The sequence below is a fragment of the Scomber scombrus genome, chromosome 16 (assembly GCF_963691925.1).
Source record: "Scomber scombrus chromosome 16, fScoSco1.1, whole genome shotgun sequence".
Classification (NCBI taxonomy): domain Eukaryota; kingdom Metazoa; phylum Chordata; class Actinopteri; order Scombriformes; family Scombridae; genus Scomber; species Scomber scombrus.
Window position 1 is genome coordinate 23,860,659 of NC_084985.1, and position 22,605 is coordinate 23,883,263.

A 22,605-nucleotide genomic window follows, 5' to 3' on the forward strand; every position below is an offset into this window, starting at 1 on the left:
TCGGCTCTCTCTGTGCTCTCGGGCCCCTCAGGACCCTATTTCAATCACGCTAGGCTAAAAATAGGCTCTGCTGTAATGAACTGACTGTGTCAGGAGTAGGCCAGTAGCAACACAGAGCCAAAGCAAACAGCCTGGCCGCACCCATACATTACTTTCACATGCATACAAACAACGTGATTAGTAAGAACAGTTTGATAAAGGTGTTCACAATCCCTGATAACCAGAGACTGAATGAGCTGTTTTATATGCAAGCTAATGTCCTGCAGACTTGTAGGCTACAAAGAAATGGAAATTGACTTGAGTTTATTCTTTGTCAAATCATTTTAAGTTCAACTTTCCAACCAATTTTTAGTGTTGCTCTTTTTTCAAAGACACTTTGTAATGCAAATCAGCACAAATGAATCAACTGGTTAAAGGACAGCTTCACAATTTTCAAAGCCTATCTTAATACAATACTGACAAAAATGTAAACTTATCCTTTGAAACATCAGGAAAGAGATGCAGCCAGGAGGAGGATATGTATGGCCACAGTTGTCACCTTGCCTTCAACTGGCTAAGAAACAAACACATTTGCCTTTAAACACTATACAACACACAACCTAGTTCCTTTAAAGCATACTAATGACCATCATATACATAATATTGATCAGTTAGGGAGTTCCACCTGAAACTCTCTTTCTATTATTTGTGTAAACACCTGGATTGATCGGGCTTGTAGAAATCAAGTCATTTTATTTAAATAACCCCAAAATCACAGAGGTGTGTCAGAGGGCTTTTACCATCTGTACAACATATGACAACCTCCATCCTCACACCCTTGAAGGACATCGTTCTCAAAGACGAGCTCACCCTGACACACTCGGAGAATAAGAAGGCCTCTTATATTACGGACAGAATGATAATGGACAATCTCCATAGCCTTGTGATAACGAGTGCGGCACTGTGAGGAAAAACTCTGTAACCATTACCACTCCAGTTATGAAAGGATTAGATTTAACAACAAAGATATGCATCATACATGTTAGTCAATTGGCAGATGATAAAAGAAATACATATGAAGAATGAAGTCTGCTAAAGTTTTAAACCTGATTGACATGTTATCTCAATTTATAAGAAGTCTCAAGACATAAGAAGTGGGCCAGGACAGGGTTTGGGACTATATCATGTTGCTGTCTACTTTCTGATAAGTCCATTAATTGCTCATAGTGCACCAATCATTTTTCACCAACTGACCAACCCTGAGATGGCTAAGAGCTTAATATCAAAAGGCTATATAAAGGATAATGCAGTCTGTTTACTGTGTCCTGGTGCCCAAACAATCACTTGGGTGTAAGTTTAGACTAAATCACCAAACATGGCTGATGGCTGCAGGATTCACAGTTTCTATAAGCTATGATGGAATAAGCCTCTTTCGATACTCACTACTTATTTTGACAGCTCACAGGATTTACACTTGTACAACTACGTTACTTCCACATTGTCACTAATCTTATAGTAATAAAGCTGATCTTGAATAAGTATATATGTATTCTATGGCTCCAACCATTGTCACTGGCTGATACCTTCACTGGCCTTTGTCTAAATAAAAAATGACTTATTCAGTCTGAATTTAGCATCATGGACATGACACAGGTGACAGACAGCATATTAGGCAAGCTTTTACTTGAATGCCATAACTTGTTTGCTGTGTCAAACTAACTCTCAAAAGACTACCCGTCACGTCCATCCATACAAAGCAGCATGTTTGACAATAGAGGCGAATTCTGAACGTCACTCGCAGTATTCTCACTACTGCCCTTGACGGGTGAATAAAAGAGAGAAAGAAGAAGGCGGCTGAAGCTTTTTTGAATGTCTCGGCACTGATATAAAGATATGACATCTTCCTGAGGAGATTATGGCATGGCCACATGTCTCCTGACAGGAATACTAAGATAAAGTATCAGTGACAGGGAGGAAGGGATAGGGGGCTCAGGAGTGTGTGTGTACTCAAACAATTTGGAAAATTCCTTTATAAGCAGTCTTACCTGGAATTACATGATCATTTCAAATACATATTTGATATTCAGGGAAAGGAAAAGGAAAGATCTACAGTATAAAGAATATTATGGCGAGTGTGATTTTAGTTACTTTCTGTTGAAAGTTTGTTTTAAATGACAGATGCCCTGTGCAGTTTGATGGTTCAAGCATCAAAACACATGTAACACAAGCCCAACAAGCCTTTATTATCTTCCCCATTGGCAAACGTTTTTTCCTATGTTTGCAGTAGCTTTTGGTAATAAATTCACCAACTATTAATACATAATGCTGGTCAAGATAGAAAAGAGGTCTGGATACAAAAAAAACCCATCAAAACATTACTTTACAGTGCTACAGTGCTCATTTTCAACAGTAATAACACCAGTGCCAACATATAATCACTGCATTTTCTCTCATAGCTCCTTGTATGTGGATGTGTGGAGTATGTGGATGGTGATACATTTATCAGCATATGGGACACCACTATGTTCTGAAAGTGGACAGCAGTCATGGCACGACTGCTTCAGTGCTCATGTGTCTGACCATCAAGTGCTGGAAAAGCTGGACTAGCTGAAAGGAAAACACACCTGAATCAGGGTCATGGGTTTGTTTTGAACCTGGTACATACCGATTTCTTTCAAACCAGTGCTTTGTAATGCTGCATGTGTAATATATAATTCTATATAGTGCACTGTTCTGTAGTTAGTATACAATAGGTCAGCATACTAAATTATGCTATTATTTTATACAACACCACAGCCATTTGACATCACTCTTTCTGATGTGTTCCTGGAGCTGTTCAAGCACCATCCACAACTAGTTTCAGTTTTGTTTTATTTTTTTCCAACTGTGAACATTTCCTCCATGTACGCAATGCATTGTGGGAGAATAGTGTCCAAGGTTTGTCAGTATGTCAGCTGACTGTGTTGAGTATACTGAATTTCATCCCACTTCCCATACTAAATACTCAAAACCTGCCAAGAATGCATTTGTAGTATGGAGCTAGGATATGGTTAATGTCTGGATTACACTTGTTGGAATGGTGATCTGGCACCAATGATTGGCAGTATAAGCATGTTACCACCTGATTAAACGGTGAGTGCATTGGTCGTTCACAGTGTGGCGAGATGCTGTTGATAGGGTAAACTAATAGAAAACTCAGCCAGTGTCAGAAAGTCTACTTTTGTGTGGTCCTCACTGTTTTATGGAATGTTGTATTCATGTCCAAAATGCTACATTTCCCAGACGCATCCTGTGACTTAACCTCATCTGACAGACGTGTTTATTTACATAAAAATAGTTGACCAATGCGGCTTTAAACAATTATGAAAATGCAAAAGACCAACAAATGCTCCAGGCTTTCCGTCTCTCTTTCCTTTCTAAAAATTATGTAGGAAGGAAATTAAAAAAACACAGCTAATGGTAATAATTTCAGACATGAAAAATAAAATGTCGCCACGCTGTTTCAACCGTCTTGGTAAAAGCCACAGTAGAAGGCGCTGGTGTGTGAAACATCATTATCTCCCTGCAGACGGCCAAATTGGAAATACCAAAAAGCCCCCTTTTTATGGGAGATGCACTGACAACATCACTTTTTCTGTCTCTTTTTAAAAAAACATTTATTTTTTCAACCTTAATTGTAAAAGAAATGTGGTAAACAACACGTTCCGCCCTCCACTCACATTCTACTTTTTTTAAAATTTTCTCTCCATGGATCTCAGGTGTTTTTATTTTCGTCAGGTTTTTCTTCATAAGTGGGACAGGTGGTTGAATGGCTGATAGAGAGAGGGTCGCAGTGTACTTTGATGGTGTGATGAAATGGAAGTCTGTGTGCCTAATTGTCCTTAAAATGAGGCCTGACCCCTGCTTAGGTTGCATCTGCCTGGTGGCAGGGAAGTGAGCCGTCAGCTAGGAGAGCTATTTAGTCGCCTGGTGTCCCCGGCTTCTGCAGAAACGGAGAAATGACTCGAGGGCATTCGGATGCAATATGTCCATTTGGAGTGCTGCTGGGACTGCCTCTCATATGTATATACCTGGCTGTCAATCACTGAGCCAATCAGTTTGGCACCCCAGGGTTCTAACTTGAGGAGAAACGGTGAAAAGTTAATCGGCATCATGAAGATAGCTTTATATCTAGCTGAGCCTCGGAAAAGGAAGTGAAATACAAATCAAGTATTGAGCGGGAGTAAGTTGTCTGCTGTCTCCATAGATAAATGGGTGAAACAGCAGTACAGCGTTTTTCCCTGTACTCCAGTTCATTAGTGAAGTCTTGTGTTGGATTCCAAAAGAGTTCAGACTCGATGCAGTGTGCTTTCAACAAAATGAGCACTGTATGTGTTTAATACAAAGTTCATCGACGAATAAGATCAACCTTTTGGGTTTTTCGCTTCAGAGAGGCACTTCCATGGTATTTGTGGTCAGGAGACAACTTGACATTAACATGTTTCTGCTGTGCTCGTTGGCAAATTGATGATTCAAGAGAGAAGAGGGCACGAGGGCTGATAAGAGCGAATGTGTTCTCTATCGCGCCCCGCGGTGTAATGACTTAGCAATAATCGTTGGATGATGAGGGCCGAGGCCGCTGCGAACATGCCCGTGTTTATTTGACAGCCGATGGGGGTTAGAGCATCTAAAACTGCACGGTAACACACCAGGCTGCATGCAGACCAAAATAGCTGACGTCACTGACAGGGGAAAAGGAAGCGAGAGGACCCAGTGAGGCACAGAAGTTTGCATAGCACGGTATAATCACTTCAGCGGCTCCAAAACCAGCCAAAAACCCTACCTGGAACATCCCCGAGACGGTCCATTTAATGATGGTCCTGACATTTCTGCCCACTGCGTTTATAATGTCACGCTCTGCACCCCTCACAGTTAGGTTTTGCCTCTGATGTGGCAATTAGAATGGGAGACATTTTAAAGGGGGGGGGGGCAACCTGTCCAACTATGAGGAATCTGTCACAAAAAGGGTTATGGGGTGTCAATTTCAAGCTATTGTTGGAGGTGGAGGGTACTTCAAATATTGTCAAATAAGTAAGAAAGGTCTTATTACAAAAAATTCTCTCCAGCAGCTGAATGTAGCTGCATTAAACATGTATTCTGGGATGTACTGGTTGCAGGACAAAAGATCCTATCCCAAAATATCTTAAAGTTAGTGTCACCTATTCTACATATTATTGCTGAAACATGTCAATAGTGAGAATTGAATCTTGTAGCTTCGGACATTTTCTGGCATTAAAATCACATTTGAATATCGGACAAATATTTGCACAAGCTGTCAGCGCATTAAATCCAAATCAGTTGAAATTAGATTAGAAGTGGTACTTAAGAGGTCTTGCCACCTGTAGATACATGTGATTTTAAACTGAAACACCCTGAAGCTTATGATTAAATGTGCAGTTAGTCTTGCGGTGAGCTGTGTGAGTCTGTGCTACTTCAGACATGAAACAGTTTGACTCTTCATTTGTGTTTCATGTGTGACAGAATATTACATTTTCATTTGACTACTACGTATGAGAAATTCCCTGTAGGGACTATATATAGCTATAATTGAAAGACAAATCAAGACCGACTGGACTTTTTGAGTTCTTGCAAAGCAGACTTTTATCAGTCCTTTTTCATGTGATTTAATTGTTTTCAGGTTACTTGAATCCAGATGTTAGTGTTGGCGATAAGTTAAAATATTCAAACATGAGGTTCAACAAGTCCTTATGTTCTACCGCCCACCTGTTTGGACCAGGTCAACAGAGCACTATGCGCTGCACAGCCATGTTCTGATACTTTAATAGATAGAGGACGCCCACATAAACCTCTCCAACAATACCTTTTATATTCATGTTGTGTTGTTCTGTTCCACTTTCATTATACATTCCTCAGCCAGCAGACGCATCAAAATACAACGAGAAAAGACTGTCTGTGAGGCAGAAGAAAAAAATGTTGATTCTTACTAGCATTTCATATTCACATCAACCTACGAACTATACAAGTGTTTTTCTTTTAGCTGAAGGTGACAGCCATGTGTTCCATCTACGGTCTCTAATTTGAATGCTAAACACTGTCACACTGCCGTAACACACACACACACACACACAGACACACACACCAATATAACCACACAAACATCTGTGCTCCTGTGCACGTCACACCGGCTGGTTATGATTCATTATTCTACACACTTTCTGAGTTTTATGCGGTGCAAATCAACAAGAGTGTTGGAGATGGTGGCATCCTCAGGACACATGGGACACACACAGTTCACACAGTTCAGTCCCATGAAAAATCATAAGCCAATTAAAACTTCTCTCTCCTGTTTTACCTCACTGAAGCCCTTCAGGACTGCCGTTCCCACATATCCTTTTTTTTTTTTTTTCTGTCTCTTCAATTCACCAACACCGGGTTTCCAGGGAAACAGCTGTGTGCTGCTTATGTAAATATTTAAAACTGTGGCTTGCTGGATGGTTACTATGATGGGGTCATGAACAATCCCTCATATCATGGCCTTAGCATAACCTCATCATGTACACCTATCACACTGGAATACTTTTATTCAGCGTCTGAATAGACTATAAACTATGCATGGTACTGAATCCTCTCAAAGAATTCAATTGATCGAGATAATATGCAGTTTTAAAATGATTCAAGTGTCCATCAGTTCTATGTAGGTGCCTGCATTGGTTGTAATTGCAGTCTGCATGAATTTGGTAAAGTACAAATTGCATTTTATAGTACGACACAAAAGGTTAAAGGCGTTGTTTACTTCAGTAACAGTGTACTGTGGCTGCTGCTTCTCCTACCATCCCTCCCTGTTAACGCTATCGCTTGCAAAACTGATGTGGCAGATTTTTATAAACATGATGTTACAACTCACAATGTAGATTTGATGGAGTCTGTTGTCAGGAGATCTGAACAGCCTAATGAATCTCATCCTCACACTTTGTATTTCCAGACGCTTAACAATGAAAGATCGAGCAACACGCTAATGATCACAAATGCCCACAAAGGGCACAAACCGACTACACAATATCTTTGTACAATTACTCCATTTACATTAAGGCATCTCATTACTCATATTAAAAAATGTACTGAGTCAATCCTTAGAATCTGTATTAAACCCATGGTGTTTGCATTGATTATAGAAGATTTCCAGTACTTTGTTTGTTGTAACTGATTGTGATCGGGGTCTGACAGGTGTCAAATTATTGCAGTGGTACTTAAACACTGGAGCCTTAAATTCATTTATAGTAATATATTCATTTTGACAGTGGGCATCAATGAGCACAGTGACTTTTTGGCAGGTTAGAGTATACCTACTGTTGGTTGGTACTGGTCTTGTTTGAAAAACTGAATTTAGGGTTTTTTTTCAGGAGGGAAAGAAATAATGTCTAAATCTTGTTCAAACATTGTTGTCAAAAGACATCCACTCTACTCTTTCTATACAAATTATACAAAAAGAAAAACTCAACAGGGAAACATACAAAATATGGAAGCGAATCTAGTCACTCTATTCTCAAGGGACCAAACACAGCAGGACAACTCAAGGCGTCACAAGGTATAATTTCAAGAAGCCTTACTAGTCTTTTGTGCGGTTAGAAGTGAAGAAGTACACATAACACTACTTGAAAAAAAAATTGTAAAACTTTCCAAAGCAAAGAGAAAAAATGTGTGGAGATTGTTATTCAACCTGCTGCATCCGAGCTATACCTTATCACTGCGAACCAAATCAACCCTGAAAAACTCATAAAGAGGCATCATCATTACCACATCCAGTTTGGTCTACAAGATAACACCGTAATGACAGCTTACTCAGCCAATAGTTATCAGCTGGCAGAAAGCATCCTGGCAGATTAGCTCGCTTGTACAAGTGCTAGCCCATCAGTGACCCTCAGATCGTAACAGTCCCTGAAGAGTTCTCCCTATTGTCCCGATAATGACCTGATCAGCTACAGTATCACACACATCTGCATTACTACACCACATTTAATGTTGGCTGAGTGTACAGCTGAAAAAATATGTAACATACTGTTGTGTTACTGTATGTGTCAACTTTGGGCAAAATAAAAGTGATCAAGACATTTGTATCTTCTCCCTGCTGTCTGCTGGAGGGGTGGAAGGAGGATCGCCATTGAAATTTGAATGTCATGGCCTTTAATCTAGCAGATATACTTAAACTTGCCTAACGCTAATAGAGTTTGGTGGTTGACAGGCGGGCTGTGGCACATACAATGGAAACCCAGGTGTTTCATGCATATAAATACTTCCTGCGGATTCTTACAATAAAAGAACCATTTCATCCAGAGTAATTTGATTTCTTTGCTGAGTGTTGACTAATTCACTTACATGCGGTTCAATCTGATTACAGATTGTGAGTCATGAAGGGACAGCAGAGAGGATGAACAGCGGCACTAAATTTTGTCAAGAGAGAGTGGCATCTGTCTGAGATGAAAACTGCATCCGACACGCGCACGGTTTTTCTCTCTGTTCATGTGTGATCAGAGGTAAACAGAGGACCCACGGGTGCCTCAGACACGAAACGGCTGCTCTTTTATGTAACCCCGTGGTCCTGTGCAGGTGTCACACCATTTACCAGCTGAAGCAACTAAAGGAAGGAGCCTCGCATCACCCCTGGCCTCCATTTCTGTTCTTATAAGTATATCAACAACCAGTCAACCATGGAGATGTGAAGTCAGCTTCAAAGATGGAAAAGCAGTGCTGAAAGCCAGAAGCTCCAAAAGCCTGAAAAATTGATAAATTGCATGGCGATGCAGACGTTTACACAAACACATTTTTTATACCCCACCCCACCCCACACGGTGAACTATACTTAGATACACACACACACATAAAAAATCTCCAACAATTACCTGTCAAATGAAAAGGCAGGTGTGCTGGTATATAAACATCCTGTTCAGGGTGACTGTGGTGGTAGCTGAAGGTGATCTGATCGACACTGGTTCAGTCATCGAGAATGGCAGCATATGGAGCCACGCTTGGCCTGGCTCACTGGATTTCACACATGGATTCAAGTCCAGTAAGCATGATGAAATGCTTGATTCTCTACTAATTTCACCCGCCAGGCTTGCGTACACCAGCAATTCTAAACACACGCATACATACACACACTGACGCGCACACACACACACAGAGCGAAGCTAACAAACAGACATTTATAATGACCTTCTGGGGATGGGACTGAATTTAACACCAAGGCTCATTTACTCAACTTATTTGATATTTTTGCACTTATATGGACAACATTTAGCGTTTGGGCAAAGTGCAAAGTAACTAATGACTATAGAAGTTCCAAAGTAATTCCTTACATATTTCAACATTTACATAAAAACATGTACACTCAATTCAGAAGTAGTGGAATTGGTAGCACACTTTGTAGGTGAGATATCAGATCTGTTGTTGCGGTGTTGCTGTCTGTGGTGTCAAATTCAAAAGACTTTCATGCATCACTCCTCGGTTGGTTTGTTATTGTGATTATCTGTTGAGCACGGCTCGCTAGTGTTCCGCCATTCTGCGTGAAAGTGAAAGACAATGGTTCTAATTAACTGAGGGCAAGTAGGCATCCAGCCACAGCCGTTTGCACTTCCATTGTGGATCTGAAAGCTTTAAAAACATTTTTTAATTCAAAATCAAAAGCGATGGTCTAATCACATCATCCATTTTTATTAACACTGTATCATCACACACCCTGTCACTGAGAATGAACTTCATTATCACCTTTAGTAATGATGTAAAGGACCCAGTAGCACCAATGGAAAACAGAACTGTCTCTTGGTGCATTTTGAAGAGCTACTAGTTCCAGGTTGTCAAGCATGTCAATTTGTTTAAATGTGACAACGCATGGCTAACATCACAGCAGCAGTAAAAAGATGGAGTAGAGTAAATCCTCTAAAGTGAAGACAAGGTAAAGTGCATTGCATTTTGAAAGCTAATTAGCTGTAAGTCAGGTTGCATATCAAACACTTAAGGCAGCAAGGCGTCGATCTAAAAGAACATCCAGTGTTTGATGTCTCTACCGTGATCTGTGTCTAAAGTATTTAGTGTATCTGTGCTTTTATATTGACGTGTTGTTGTTTTTATTCATTTGGAGTGATGTTTGTGTGTATTAGAAATCATCTGTTGATTGTATTATCTTTATCTACTAAGTGGGTAATTGATGGGAAGTCAATGTGTTAAAGCTCAAGTCAATTAATTCATCATATCTGTCGGATAGATGGATTTAAATTTAATGCTGATTTAAAATAATATCAAATACTGCTACAGTATATTGTAGAAGATTTCCAATGTTTATCAATACTAATGTGAATGTGAATGTGTACTATACACATATTTCTCAAAGTTGTGTTGTGAAAGATGTGATGTGCTGCCAGTGTACTCAACACTGAACACAGTGACTTATTATACTGTGTAAGGCTGTGTATAAGTGAAATATCCCATCACCCAAGAAACAACTGCTCTAGGCACTGACAGTACATATCCAAGAACAAATAATATGAGCTTTTTGCATGTATTATTATTACCCTTTGTCTTCATTATGGGGTTTTTTATCATTTATTTCTAGTTATTACTTTTATTATGTATTTCTCCTGTATTTTGTCATTCCTGTTCCCTGAGTGGAGTTCTCTATGTGCTTGGTGATGTACTTTTTTTTAATAAACATTTGATCTCAAGTGTATTAAAAAAAAGTGCATTAGCATAATAATATTAAGTTTAAAATACATGATGGTACCACTAAGACATTTTATGACCTGGTTGGAGACAACCAAAGCTAATAGCAGTATTAACCTACACGTACATGTATTCTGTCTCCTAAATTTGAAGCTCTTTAAGTTCACTGATGTTAAAAGCACTGTATATTGACAAAAGGCACTCAAAATTGTTCTTAATCCAAATCTACAGGAGACTTGTGCATCCTGTGCATCAACTTTGTTGGTTGAAAATTGGTCTACAGATGTTAGAGGCTACTTTGATTTATACATGTATGGTGGCTTATCACATTTTTTACCCTCCTCATAGGCTCTACAATAACATACCTTCCTATTTTTTGTCATTTTTTTCCAACGTTTTTTGACATTTTAGAAAGAAAAACCAATCACGATTCTTAAAAATCACATAATATAGACAACTATTCAAAAGCCAGTTTCAGTAGTATTTCAATCCCACTTTGAACAGGAACAGGGAGACCTCAATGAATTCTACAAAGCCACGAGGCAAACCAGCCGACCAACTGTTGCTCTCCCGATCGGCCTGTCTCGCCGCAGCTCATAAAAAGCTGCCTGGGAGCCCAGACAGAAATTGTGCATTTTACATGAACGGTAATTAGAAAGACGAATACAAAACTCAGTTATCCTCGGGGTTAGGATCTTAATGGACCAGATCATTTGGCCATCAGTTAGAGACAGGAGGCCTGCGGTGCCACATCACAGTGTTAGCACTGAGGGAGCAGCGACAGGTCATCAGGGACAAAGTATACCACGCTTACTTCATCTCCTCTGTCTCGTGTCTAAGATTGCCTCTAGAATGTAAGAGTTCAATGCTAAATAAGGAGGTTTCATAGTGTCATTGCTAGGATGCTAACAGCGACTATGGTTAGAGAATTTGCTGTAAAGCGTTGTGCTGCCTTCCAAGCTCCAACTGTGAGGCGAGCCTGAAGGTTTTCTGACTCTCAAAGGAAATCAAGGCTTTCGCTATTTACCCAAATATTAACAATCGTCATATTAGCAAATCTTAAAGGCTTAATTTGATGAGTTACTGATAGGAAAAGCTAATTATGAAGCAAATATTAAAAAGCAAAATAAAAGCCTCAGATGGAAATTGCATCACTAAATATTTGTGTTTTGCTGAAAGAAAATACAAAAGAGTAAATTATACACGTATTATTATGACCAGTATAATGACAACCCTGCTTGAGAAAGAAAGAAAAAGCATAATTACTTTTGGAGTTATCAAACTGCTACCTGGGGCATAAAAGAGCCAACAGCAGACTTTTGCTGCATCTCTGTCTGAGAGTGATAGGACGAGGAATGGAAGCAGATGCAGCGTCCGCAGAGAGAATCTTCTGATATGTGACTCACGCACTAGTGGCGAAAAAATAAAGGAGAAAAAAAAAAGTCCACAAACCCCCCTGTGGGTTTCCATACCAGAAGCAGCTTCTCAGGGACACATTCCCCCAACTCCCCCCAAACCCCATCCATCTTCCTATTTCTCCTCACTCATGTTTCCTCCTGTCATCTATCACCGAGGCGGGAGGGAAGTGCTTCATGTTGTTGCAGCCTAGCCTGAAGACAACAGGCAGCCATATACAGATTAACTGAATAAGTGAAGGCAGGAGGGGCGCAGCTGTGGTTTGCAGCTGTAAGCTTCAAACCCCAATCAGTGAGCGCTGTGTGTCGCTGGCGTGTTTCAGAAGAACAGGTAAATTAAGCAAATTAAGCTCAGAGATTAAATGGGTTGTAGGAATAAAATTGTTGGCAAACAGCCGGCAACTGTGTGTTGGTTTTGTGTGTGTGTGTGTGTGTGTGTGTGTGAGGCCTTCCTGATGATGATGATTATGGCTTTTGATTGGTCTTAATTATCTCTCATTCGATATCTCCAGGCAGATCGCAGAAGCTCTGAGCTAGTAAACTTTCTAAGACCGGGACGATGAAACCTAAAAATAGACATTCAGATTGAAAGATAGGTGCGCACTACACCGAGCTCGTCACCCTGAGAGGATGGATGGGATATTTAGTCCATTTGTTGTCCCCCCGTGGTGTCAGTGGAGACAGTTATGTTAAATAAGGCCAAATCTTTCACTGAGGGAGCGGCATGTCACAAAACCCCAACAGGAGGAGGTTTCAAACAGCACAGAGGCAGCTCTGTAATAAAGAATTGTGCTGAGATGACCCCCGTTAGACTTTGAAACTTTTGGAAAAAGGTTTATTTCTTTAAATAAGGTCCGGGCACCTGCCTGGCAGGTGGTAGAAAGTCGTAACCGCACCGTTGAATGCTTCGGCATGGTGTCGTAAATGACGGGGAATCAAGGAGCAACAGCCTGTTCACCAAGGCCTGTGAAGTGTTTTCAGCTTGATGTCTTTCTTTCTTTCTGGAATATCTCTGTTGCAGTGAAGTGTACAGTACAGCAGTTCAGCCTCCAGGGACAGATACTAGCCATCAAGAAAACACCAGTCAAAAGCTAGATGTCTGAACACACTACTAAGTCTAAGCATAAATTGACTTAATGATTGCTTTTATTCCCAACTGCCTCCCCCTCTCTCTCTCATATATACATATATATATATATATAGAGAGAGAGAGAGAGAAAGAGAGAGAGAGAGGGAGTCAAAGCTGAATAAACACCAGTAAGACAATACTGACTTGTTTACAACCAAAACGAGGTTTGGCATCAATAGCCAACCTGTATCAAATCTTGACTTGACTGCTGGATGTTTCCTCCACTACAACAAAGAAGCATTGTGTGCCTGACACACAAGGGTGATGTCTTGTCATGTTTCATCAACATAGAAACTATTTTTATGATGATGGGACGTAAACAAGAATTGAATATTTGGAATTTGTGGATCAATTTAGAAATTATGACACATAAAATTCTGATGTTTATTTGATTTTCTTCCCCCGCACTTGATATATTTAACATGCAATGTTCCAAAGATTACATATAACAAAGTCTCAGATTTGTGGAATACATATTTCCATCTATTTCTATCCTACTCTATAAAAAGAGAAGGCGTCTTGAAACTTTGGTCTCTCACATCTCTCTCTTGAAGAAGGCATTCTTGTACATACAGCTCTCCTTCAGTGTCTCTCCTGTTATTTCAATCCTAATCAAATCACCATAATAAGCAGCTCAATTAAAGAATGAGGTGTTCACAGTGTAATGGAGCTCTAAGGTGAGCACGGATTGTGAGAATAAAAACACACAATTCTGAATGCACACCGTTGTGTAATGTAAACAATGTAATGACAAACTCTGATATATCAGACATCTGATATGCAGAGGATCAATTGAATTTTCTGTCGCTCTGGTTTCCCATTACTGATGGAGATAAGATAAAGAATCAAAAACATGTTTGTATTATAGCAGAGACCTGGAAGAGAAGGATGGATTGTGCTTGAATAATGTTGACAGAAATATGAAAATCACAGTTTTCCTAGCTGTGAAATGATGTGATTATGGTGGTAAACATACAAGTGAACATACTTAAACTCTATAAGAAAAACTAACATGAATAGCAATAGGAATACATCCGAAAATCTAGTGGTCGAGAGGGGGGCAGCCACTTTCTTCCCTATAGGTTGCATATCAGCAGGTCAGCCTTCAAAAACTAATAATTGTTCCAAGGTACATACAACTAAACCTGAACTTGGTGTTGAACAATCCAAAAGAGGCAAAGGGAACAGCTTTAATCCCGAGCCAAGAAAAAGAAAATCTTTTGGTTGTTCAGCTGGAGTTTCACACTTGGGCAGACAGCTGTGGCAGTTATAAATATCTGCATCACGAGCTGGGATCTGTATCTGTGAAAAGAGCTGAACTGCCACCGGCAGGGCTGGGCTGCTAAAAATAGAACTCAGGCTGGCTGGCAGTCAGGCAGGCAGGCAGCCGACTCTGCCTCCGTCTCCACTGGATTTGATTAGCCCTGAAGAAGCTCTGCCCACCCCAACAACCCCCAACTCAGACCCCCCACCCCCTGACACTGTGTGTGTGTGTATGTGTGTGTGTGTGTGTGTGTGTGTGTGTGTGTGTGTGTGTGTGTGTGTGTGTGTGTGTGTGTGTGTGTGTGTGTGTGTGTGTGTGTGTGTGTGTGTGTGTGTCAGTGACAGCATGTCTTGCCTGGAAGCCTGATTCTTCCTCGCAGCACACAACCACGGACACACTCTTTATTGTTAAGAAAATGCTTACATCGGCTGTTCTGAAGTGTGATCCAATTTTCCTTCCTTTTCTCCACCATGTTTAAAATGAATATCTTTGCAAACATACAGCGATATAGAGCAAAACAAATCAAAATAAAACCAAAAGAAAACACACAGCATCGCCATGTTATGTTATCTGACACCAAATATAACAAATACCTTTTATATGTGAATTAAAAATGAACATGAAATGGAACTACAATCCCTGCAACAGAGATTTTCCAAAGGGACTTCATTTTCAATCTACGAAGTATCTCTATCGAAAATGCCAAAAACAAAAATAGCAACACACAATTGGAGGGGTATACTATAACCAACTGAAGGACCTCTGAGCATCTCAGCAACCCACTTTGAAAGCCACTGTCAGAGATATTACTGCAGTAATATCTTACAAACGACCACCTGAAATGGGACTATTTCATTTCATATTTGGCTGGGTTAAGAGGTGCTCGTCATATAGAAAATGGTGCACTCCGAGACCCCTGATCCTAGCTGGAGGAAGCACAGTAATGGCCCTCCTCTCTCTCAGAGTTTTTCCTTCAGAGTAACAAATATATCTCTATTCTAACAGCCGTCCGTATGTTGCAATAACATTATGGGCTGGTAAAGTAAAACTGCAGGTGCATCTTGGCAACATTCAACATTTGGTGTTTTGAAGATAACTGGTGGGCGTGTCTGAGGGACCTCCATATTTCTGTATCATAGCTTCAGTTGAAATAGCCTTGATGACATCTGTGCCGTGTAGATGGGTTCACAGGAAGGCCAAGTGAACGAGCAGGACTGTGCAGCGGCCAGAATTACAGTGATCAGATCACAAAGGTGGGAATACTGTATCCTCTTCTGTTCTCTTACTTCCAGTAAACTCACATTAATCCACAGCAGATGGAGTTGGGGGTCCAAATCCCCATAAACCTCTACAACTGCTGCTGTTTCCGTCACATGGATAGATACTCTGGAGCAATCTCAGCAGAGCTTTGCAGATATACAGATATGACAGAGAAAGGTTCGACATAACCCACGGCCCAATGATCCAGGGCCATTAAAGGTTTATGTAGCACTAAGTTAATTGGCCAATCAGAGTGTGTGATATGCGCACCTTTTCAAAATAATTTTCAAGATGTGAGTGATGAAATGAATCCTGAATCACTGAAATACAAGTGGGGGAGGCTGCTAACCTCTGGAGAATCTGATGGGTCACCAAATACGGTATAACACTGGTATTGAAAAAAATTTCCTCCTCTCCTGGGTGGAAAGGGTTAGGGTTAGGGTTAGGGTTAGGGTTAGGCTATGGTATGCGACTATGGTATGTTTTGTACAGTTTGCCGGCTAACTCGCTATCTGTTTATCATCCTCACAGCTCTCTGTTTAAGTGTTAATCTCAAGGTTTATGAATGACAACATACAACAGTTAGGTTCAAACCAATGAAATGCTTGCTGCCGATCACTGTGTGTTTTTATATGACATTATTGAGGCATAGCTTCATCTCTGTGGCTCCTGACAGCTTTGTCAACATCTACTGCAGAAATCTCTCCTACTGTAGAGATATAACAGCTGCTGTTTTGTCTCTGTTTGTTGAACTGTGGTTAATGCAGGTTTAAACTGAAAGTAACTAACCCGGAGTGAACACAAACAAGTGCCGTCACGTTCTTCCTCTCTCTGTTCACTGCTAGGATACTTCTGCAGATCTCTCAGCATTTATTTAATTATTAATGTTGTTAATGTTAATTAATTTGTCATCTGCTGCTCTCTGAAATATCATGAGTTGTGTTCTCTTCTACCTTTGTATTCCATATATTTGGCTTTACACAAAATATGGAGAAACCTACAATTATACATCATTCATCTACTGTTCCAATATGTGTCCAGTTTTATATATTTGTGTAATATATCAACTTCACACATCAATAACTAAAGATTAACAACCAAATCAAAAGGGATCTTTACTGCTGTAAATATTATGTATAATAAATCACCGAAATTATCATTTTTTGGCTGCCTGGCCAGTGGAAATACACAAGGGGCCAGTAAAACTCTGATCTAGTGGACAAGTGGGCCTGTGCAGACAAACCTTGCAAAGGCACAGCACTCACTGAAGACACAATCAAAGTGTAACAAGAGCTGCGAGAGGTGAGCAGAGGATGTGCTCCCACTGAAGACGGGCAGGTGGAATGAGACATAAAGCTGCGGTGATGAGGTGAGAGAAGTAATTGACGGTGTCAAAGAAACCAAGTTATGGAAGTGCCCTCACTTTCCTGAGGGGATGAGTCATTGAAAATGTGTAAATAATCGGCAAAACCAACACGTCTGAGCGGCCAGACCTCCTTCACCTGCAATGGATCCGTCCCACCCTGACAGCATACACATTTTTCAAGTCCGCAGGAGTTCGTAATTTGGTGGGAGGATTGAAAAACGGGGGGTAAGATTGAGCGATGAAAGGTCAGTGAGATTAACATGTTGACTCCTCCTGTGCTGATTACAGATCAGTGGTGATCGATTGCACTTTACTTACTCATAGTGTGCAAGCTCAAGTATACACACCAGTGAAAACCAATGGCATAATAGCAGCAAATATATACTCACACATCACATATATTAAGCAAGGGGGGAAACAATGTATTGAAAAAAGTATAGAATATAGTACAGAAGTAAGGAAACTCGGGCAAAAACAATACTAATGGACAATTTTGTTTTATGTGGTTAATGTCCAATGCTTAATGGGCCCACCTGAGATTAGATATGCAGGGAAAACCCTGCTTCACTGCCAGTCAGTTTGGCTTGAAAGTTTTCAATTTCCTGTGCATCTGTCCACTCATCCTCCTGGCCAAAAACAGTTATTAACACCTAATACAAATTCTCTCATTCAATCACACACGCACCCTTGACAAATCAGTGTCCGCATAACACTATCAGTGTGCCTATTAAAAAATCACACCCATATGTGCAGAGATATACCTCAAGCAGATAGCAATAAGCAAAGTAAGGCAAGATGTCTTCTAGAAGAGAGATGTCTTCAAGCAACACATCATTGCTTCCTGTTACTGAATTGGGAAGATCAGCTTGTTACTGAGCAACTTTTAAGGCATCTGTATTGTGAAAAAGTTTTTCCTTGTTGCCTTTGCACATAAATGTGGGTCGATGCTTGTCTACCGGTACAGACAGAAAAAGACAAGTAAGGTAATGAAGAAATATGGAGGGAAGGCATCGCTGGCACTAATGGTTCAGCAGCCTTCCAGTAACAACACTATCACCAGTCAAGATGCTTTCTATATATCTACACATGGTTAAGGTTAGGGTAAGATGGTGATTACGGCAAATAAAGTATGGTTAAGGTATGAGTAGGGTTGTACACTTAGTTAAGGTAAGGGTAAGATGGTGATTATGGCAAATAAAGTATAGTAAAAGGTACGAGTATGGTAACATACTTGGTTAAGGTCAGGGTAATATGGAGATTATGGCAAGTAAAGTATGGTTGAGGTATGAATAGCGTGATATACTTGGTTAAGATGGTGATTATGGCAAAAAAGTATGGTTAAGGTATGAGTAGGGCTACATACTTGGTCAAGATGGTGATTAAAGCAAAAAAGTATGGTTAAGGTATGACTAGGGTTATATACTTGGTTAAGGTTAGGGTAAGATGGAGATTATGGCAAGTAAAGTATGGTTGAGGTATGAATAGCGTGATATACTTGGTTAACATGGTGATTACGGCAAAAAAGTATGGTTAAGGTATGAATAGTGTTATATACTTGGGGAGAGATTGTGGTTACAGTTAATGAAAAGACAAACATTGATTGAGTCTTTGATACGAATGTGCAAGAAATTTGGACGTGCGCACACAACTCCCACCCTGACACCTCGCTTACTTTCTACCTCGCTACATGAAGGGAACACTACTTGCTGGATTGGCAGTGATTGTTGGCATTCAACATGAATCCAGAGGTGAGGAACCGTCCAATATCTATGTAATTCATAGGAATACTAATAGATACTGTAATCAATTACATTTTCTGATGATAAAAGGTCTAGTTCGTATTAGCACCTACACCAACAATGAAAACTTGCGTTAAAAAAAGAATGAAATGACATATGAGATATTCTCCATGCTTGATTCCTGTATTTTTTTATGAAAATAGACCGAGCTTTCTCTTATCAGTCCAAACTTTTCCTTAAATAAAAACATCATCCAAGTTTTTGTGCGACTAACTTTGTTTTGGATTTATGTTGAACAATGTTGTACCTGTCCACCTCTTGTACGTCATCATGCATCACCTGCCTGCTGAGAGTCTGAGCCAAACTGCTGAACATAATATAGCACCAGCGATGAGTCATGCAGCTGGAAACCGGGAATAAATTCACTACTGTACGCTGACAAGTCAGTGCACAAGCTTTTGTTGAGCGCGCAGTGAAATGAACCACCTCTGTACTTACTGTATGTCTAACTGTAAATCTCCAAATATCAAAGGAGGAGCTCATGTCTTTACAAGCTGCTTTAAGGTTGACATCAAGTTCTAGCAAGGTGAGAATCTTTATTTAATTGGCTTTACTTTAACCGAGGTTCCAACACTATATCTGCTCTAAAACTCAAAGCTGCCAGTCAAACTCTGCCTCTAATAAGCCTAACCACCGATTAAAATGCCCAGCTTGTCTTTAACAAAGCCTGGTTCTTTTCCCCCCCCTTACTGCATAGTTACTGGATATCTAACAGGTTACGCAATAAATCCAAAGGGAAATGAATTGTTCACTCCACTTGCAGTGATGCCGTGCAGCATGAGTAAGACTTGCAGTCAGTAGAGACGGGACATAAAACAATACGAATATATTACCCCAGACATTTATTGTTTTAAGTTCATCCTAGTTAACTTTTCATCACCAGCTTTTGTTGGAGAGTCGGATAAATCTTGACTGTTATTTTTACCTAATGGCCCAACACTGCAGCCTGGCACTTTGCACGACTTCACAGGAACTGATGAGAGTACAGTACAGTCTTAAAACGGCGTGCAAAACGGCCAAGAAAATGTTCCAGATTGATGTTAAAAGCCTTCTTATTGTTTTCTGTTGACACTTCAGCTTTGTTTTCATCTGGATCCCCTTCCATTGCATGCACAACCTCCTTTTTTAAAATAGCTGAAAGCACTTAACATTACGTAACTTAACAGGCCAACTACACATTCATGTTTAGTTGTTAGACAAAAGTCATGCAATAGGGCTCAATGATTTAATCAGACTGTGTTTATCCACTGTTCAAACCTTTTGGTGGAGGTGTGGCTCAAATACAAATGTTTTGGGGTTTGTTTTTTTACACTGATTGGGATTATATATTATGTGGATTATATTTAGATTACTGCTTTTTTTATTTTGCTGGCAGCTAAAATTACACATATACATAAGAGGATTATAAATAGCAGTAAAAAAAGAAAAAGGAAAAATTCCTTCAAATTCCTGTGTAGGCCCTGCCCTCTTTCAGTATCCAAATATAAACATTTTTGTGACATCAACAGATACAGTTAATAGTTTTTTGTACAGCAGAATCTTTGGCAGAAGTCACTTTAAAGATAGAACACATTCTCACACCAGTTGTGTTGGGAAATTTTCCCAGAGACACTATTAATCCAAGAAGATGAGAGTCCACATCCTTGAAGGCGTTTTCTCATAAAAGTGAAATAATACCATTAAAGGAGAGCGTAAATCTCACATTTGTGCAGCTTGTCTATCACGCTCGCACACTCTACTCTCAAGCTCTTCAAAGCTGTCAAAATCATTTTCTCCAGCAGTTAGCATTTTTCAGACTGACTGTCCTTTTTTTTCCGTTTGCTATCATTTGTTACAGCAGTACTTCTTGGCTGCTTGAGAGATGATTCAGTCTGTGGTGTCTTTCTGCAGTTAAGACACCGGGAGACGCTTTGGACTCTTCACTTCACTTGTAATCAATCTATTCCCCTTTCGTGACAGAGGAACAGGTTGCACAGGCCTCCAGAAACTCATGCTGGTTAAACTGAGTTAACCAAACACTTTGAAGACTAACTAACCCTAAAAGACTCAATGTAAACAGACTTGAAGACACTTGCTAACATAGCGACATTGACGCTACAAACAACCCATAATGGAAGGCTTGCTGTAGGAGCTGGTTACACTGGTACACTCTTATATTTGGGCCAATATAGTAACATGATTGTGTGCATCTTCCAGAAGAATTGTTTGCTATTCCATGTCCATGTGATTCCTCTTTCAGTGCACATGGTGTACTTTTACAGATACACTATGAGAAATGTAGGTTGCTAACTGATGTCATTGTGTAAATCATGATAAGTCAGAATTTGCCTTCTCTAACCAACAGTTTTCTGTCAAAACTTGTGAGCTATGGAGCATTCTTTGACCACAAACCAGAAACATCTTCCTGTATTTTCTTTATTAGTCAAAACTCCTGTCAAACTTTACTGAAGAATGTCAGAGAAGTTTACTTTTCTTCTGTCTTGAAGCACATCTGAACATTTGACATCAATGTTTCCTGTCCTGATGCTTCACCGAAGACAGGAAAAAAGGATCTTCTTGTTTTTAAAAGGTAAGACGAACGCAGCCGCCGAACTCGCAGGTGGCGTGACCCTCAGCAGGTAGACTAAAGTCAGCCCGCCCATTTCTTCCCCTCAGACGTCTGCGAGTCCTCGACGAAAACCTTCTCCCCTGCTGATCAGCTCAATCTAGTTCATTCTCATTCTGCCTGTCTCCATCTAGCCTCTTTTCCTTTCCTGTCACACCGTCTTTTTTTCTCTCCTTTGCACTCTCACACAAAAACCCCTGTAAACAGTTTCCTCTCATTTCTATGCCTATGTTGGAGCTCTGAGTCCTCATTCAAAGAACAGAGTGCATCTGCCAAGGTGAGACGCCGGCCAAATAAACTCAGTTTTCTCCCTATAGGCGCATATCAAAAGCTGTAGTTTGGTGTTAATTAATTCTATAGTTTTACTTCAACTTGTGCAAAGATGTGCAGATACTGTATATAACATTACTGGAGTTAAAGAGAGAGCAAGAGCAAATATCCCAACCCGAGATGCTCATTATGCATTGTCCCAAATCTATGCTACAAGCCAGGAAACACAAATAAAGGAAAACAATGAAAAACAGCTGCTTGCTTCTTTATTGCAAGCAAAACAACAGAGTTCATCTTCACAGAGGCTACTGTGTATTTACCTTAATGTGGCTGTACTCTGATTTCCCGGCCTCGCTGCTGACTTGCTTGGTCTCGGACCTGGGTTTGAGGACTTGGCGCAGCGGACTGGAGATTGGCAAGCCCGTCACGCTGATCCCATCTGAAAAGACATCAGAGCATCACGCAGTCAGCAAAAGAAGCAGGGGCTATTAGTAAACAGCAGCTAGCGGAGCGTCCGAGTGTGTTGGTGGGGGGGGGGGGGGTGGGGGGGGGGGGGGTGGGGGGTGGGGGGGGGTGGCTCACATTGTTAAATATCAACATGTCTTGGGTGTATAACAGCTGTTTTGTGATGAATGACTTTAATTATTATTTTAATGAACCCGCTTTCCTTTGTGCAGTTCTTTTTTTTCTTCAGTTAGTGAATTCCTACATTTCCCAGAATGACCATGTTGCTCAGAATTACTTGATGAGCGCCAGGAAACAGACTTGGACTTCTAATCAAAACGTAGGAATGTAAGTATATTCA

General features: G+C 40.3%; 1 protein-coding gene across 2 annotated transcripts in view; it reads right to left on the minus strand.

Moving 5' to 3' along the window:
• trappc9 (trafficking protein particle complex subunit 9) overlaps positions 1-22,605 on the minus strand; it is a 211,115-nt gene that overhangs the window by 114,552 nt on the left and 73,958 nt on the right. For both annotated transcript variants that reach the window (XM_062436022.1, XM_062436021.1), the window contains one exon: positions 22,121-22,239. In XM_062436022.1, the coding sequence (XP_062292006.1) occupies positions 22,121-22,239 (119 nt within the window). The remainder of the gene's footprint in view (positions 1-22,120; positions 22,240-22,605) is intronic.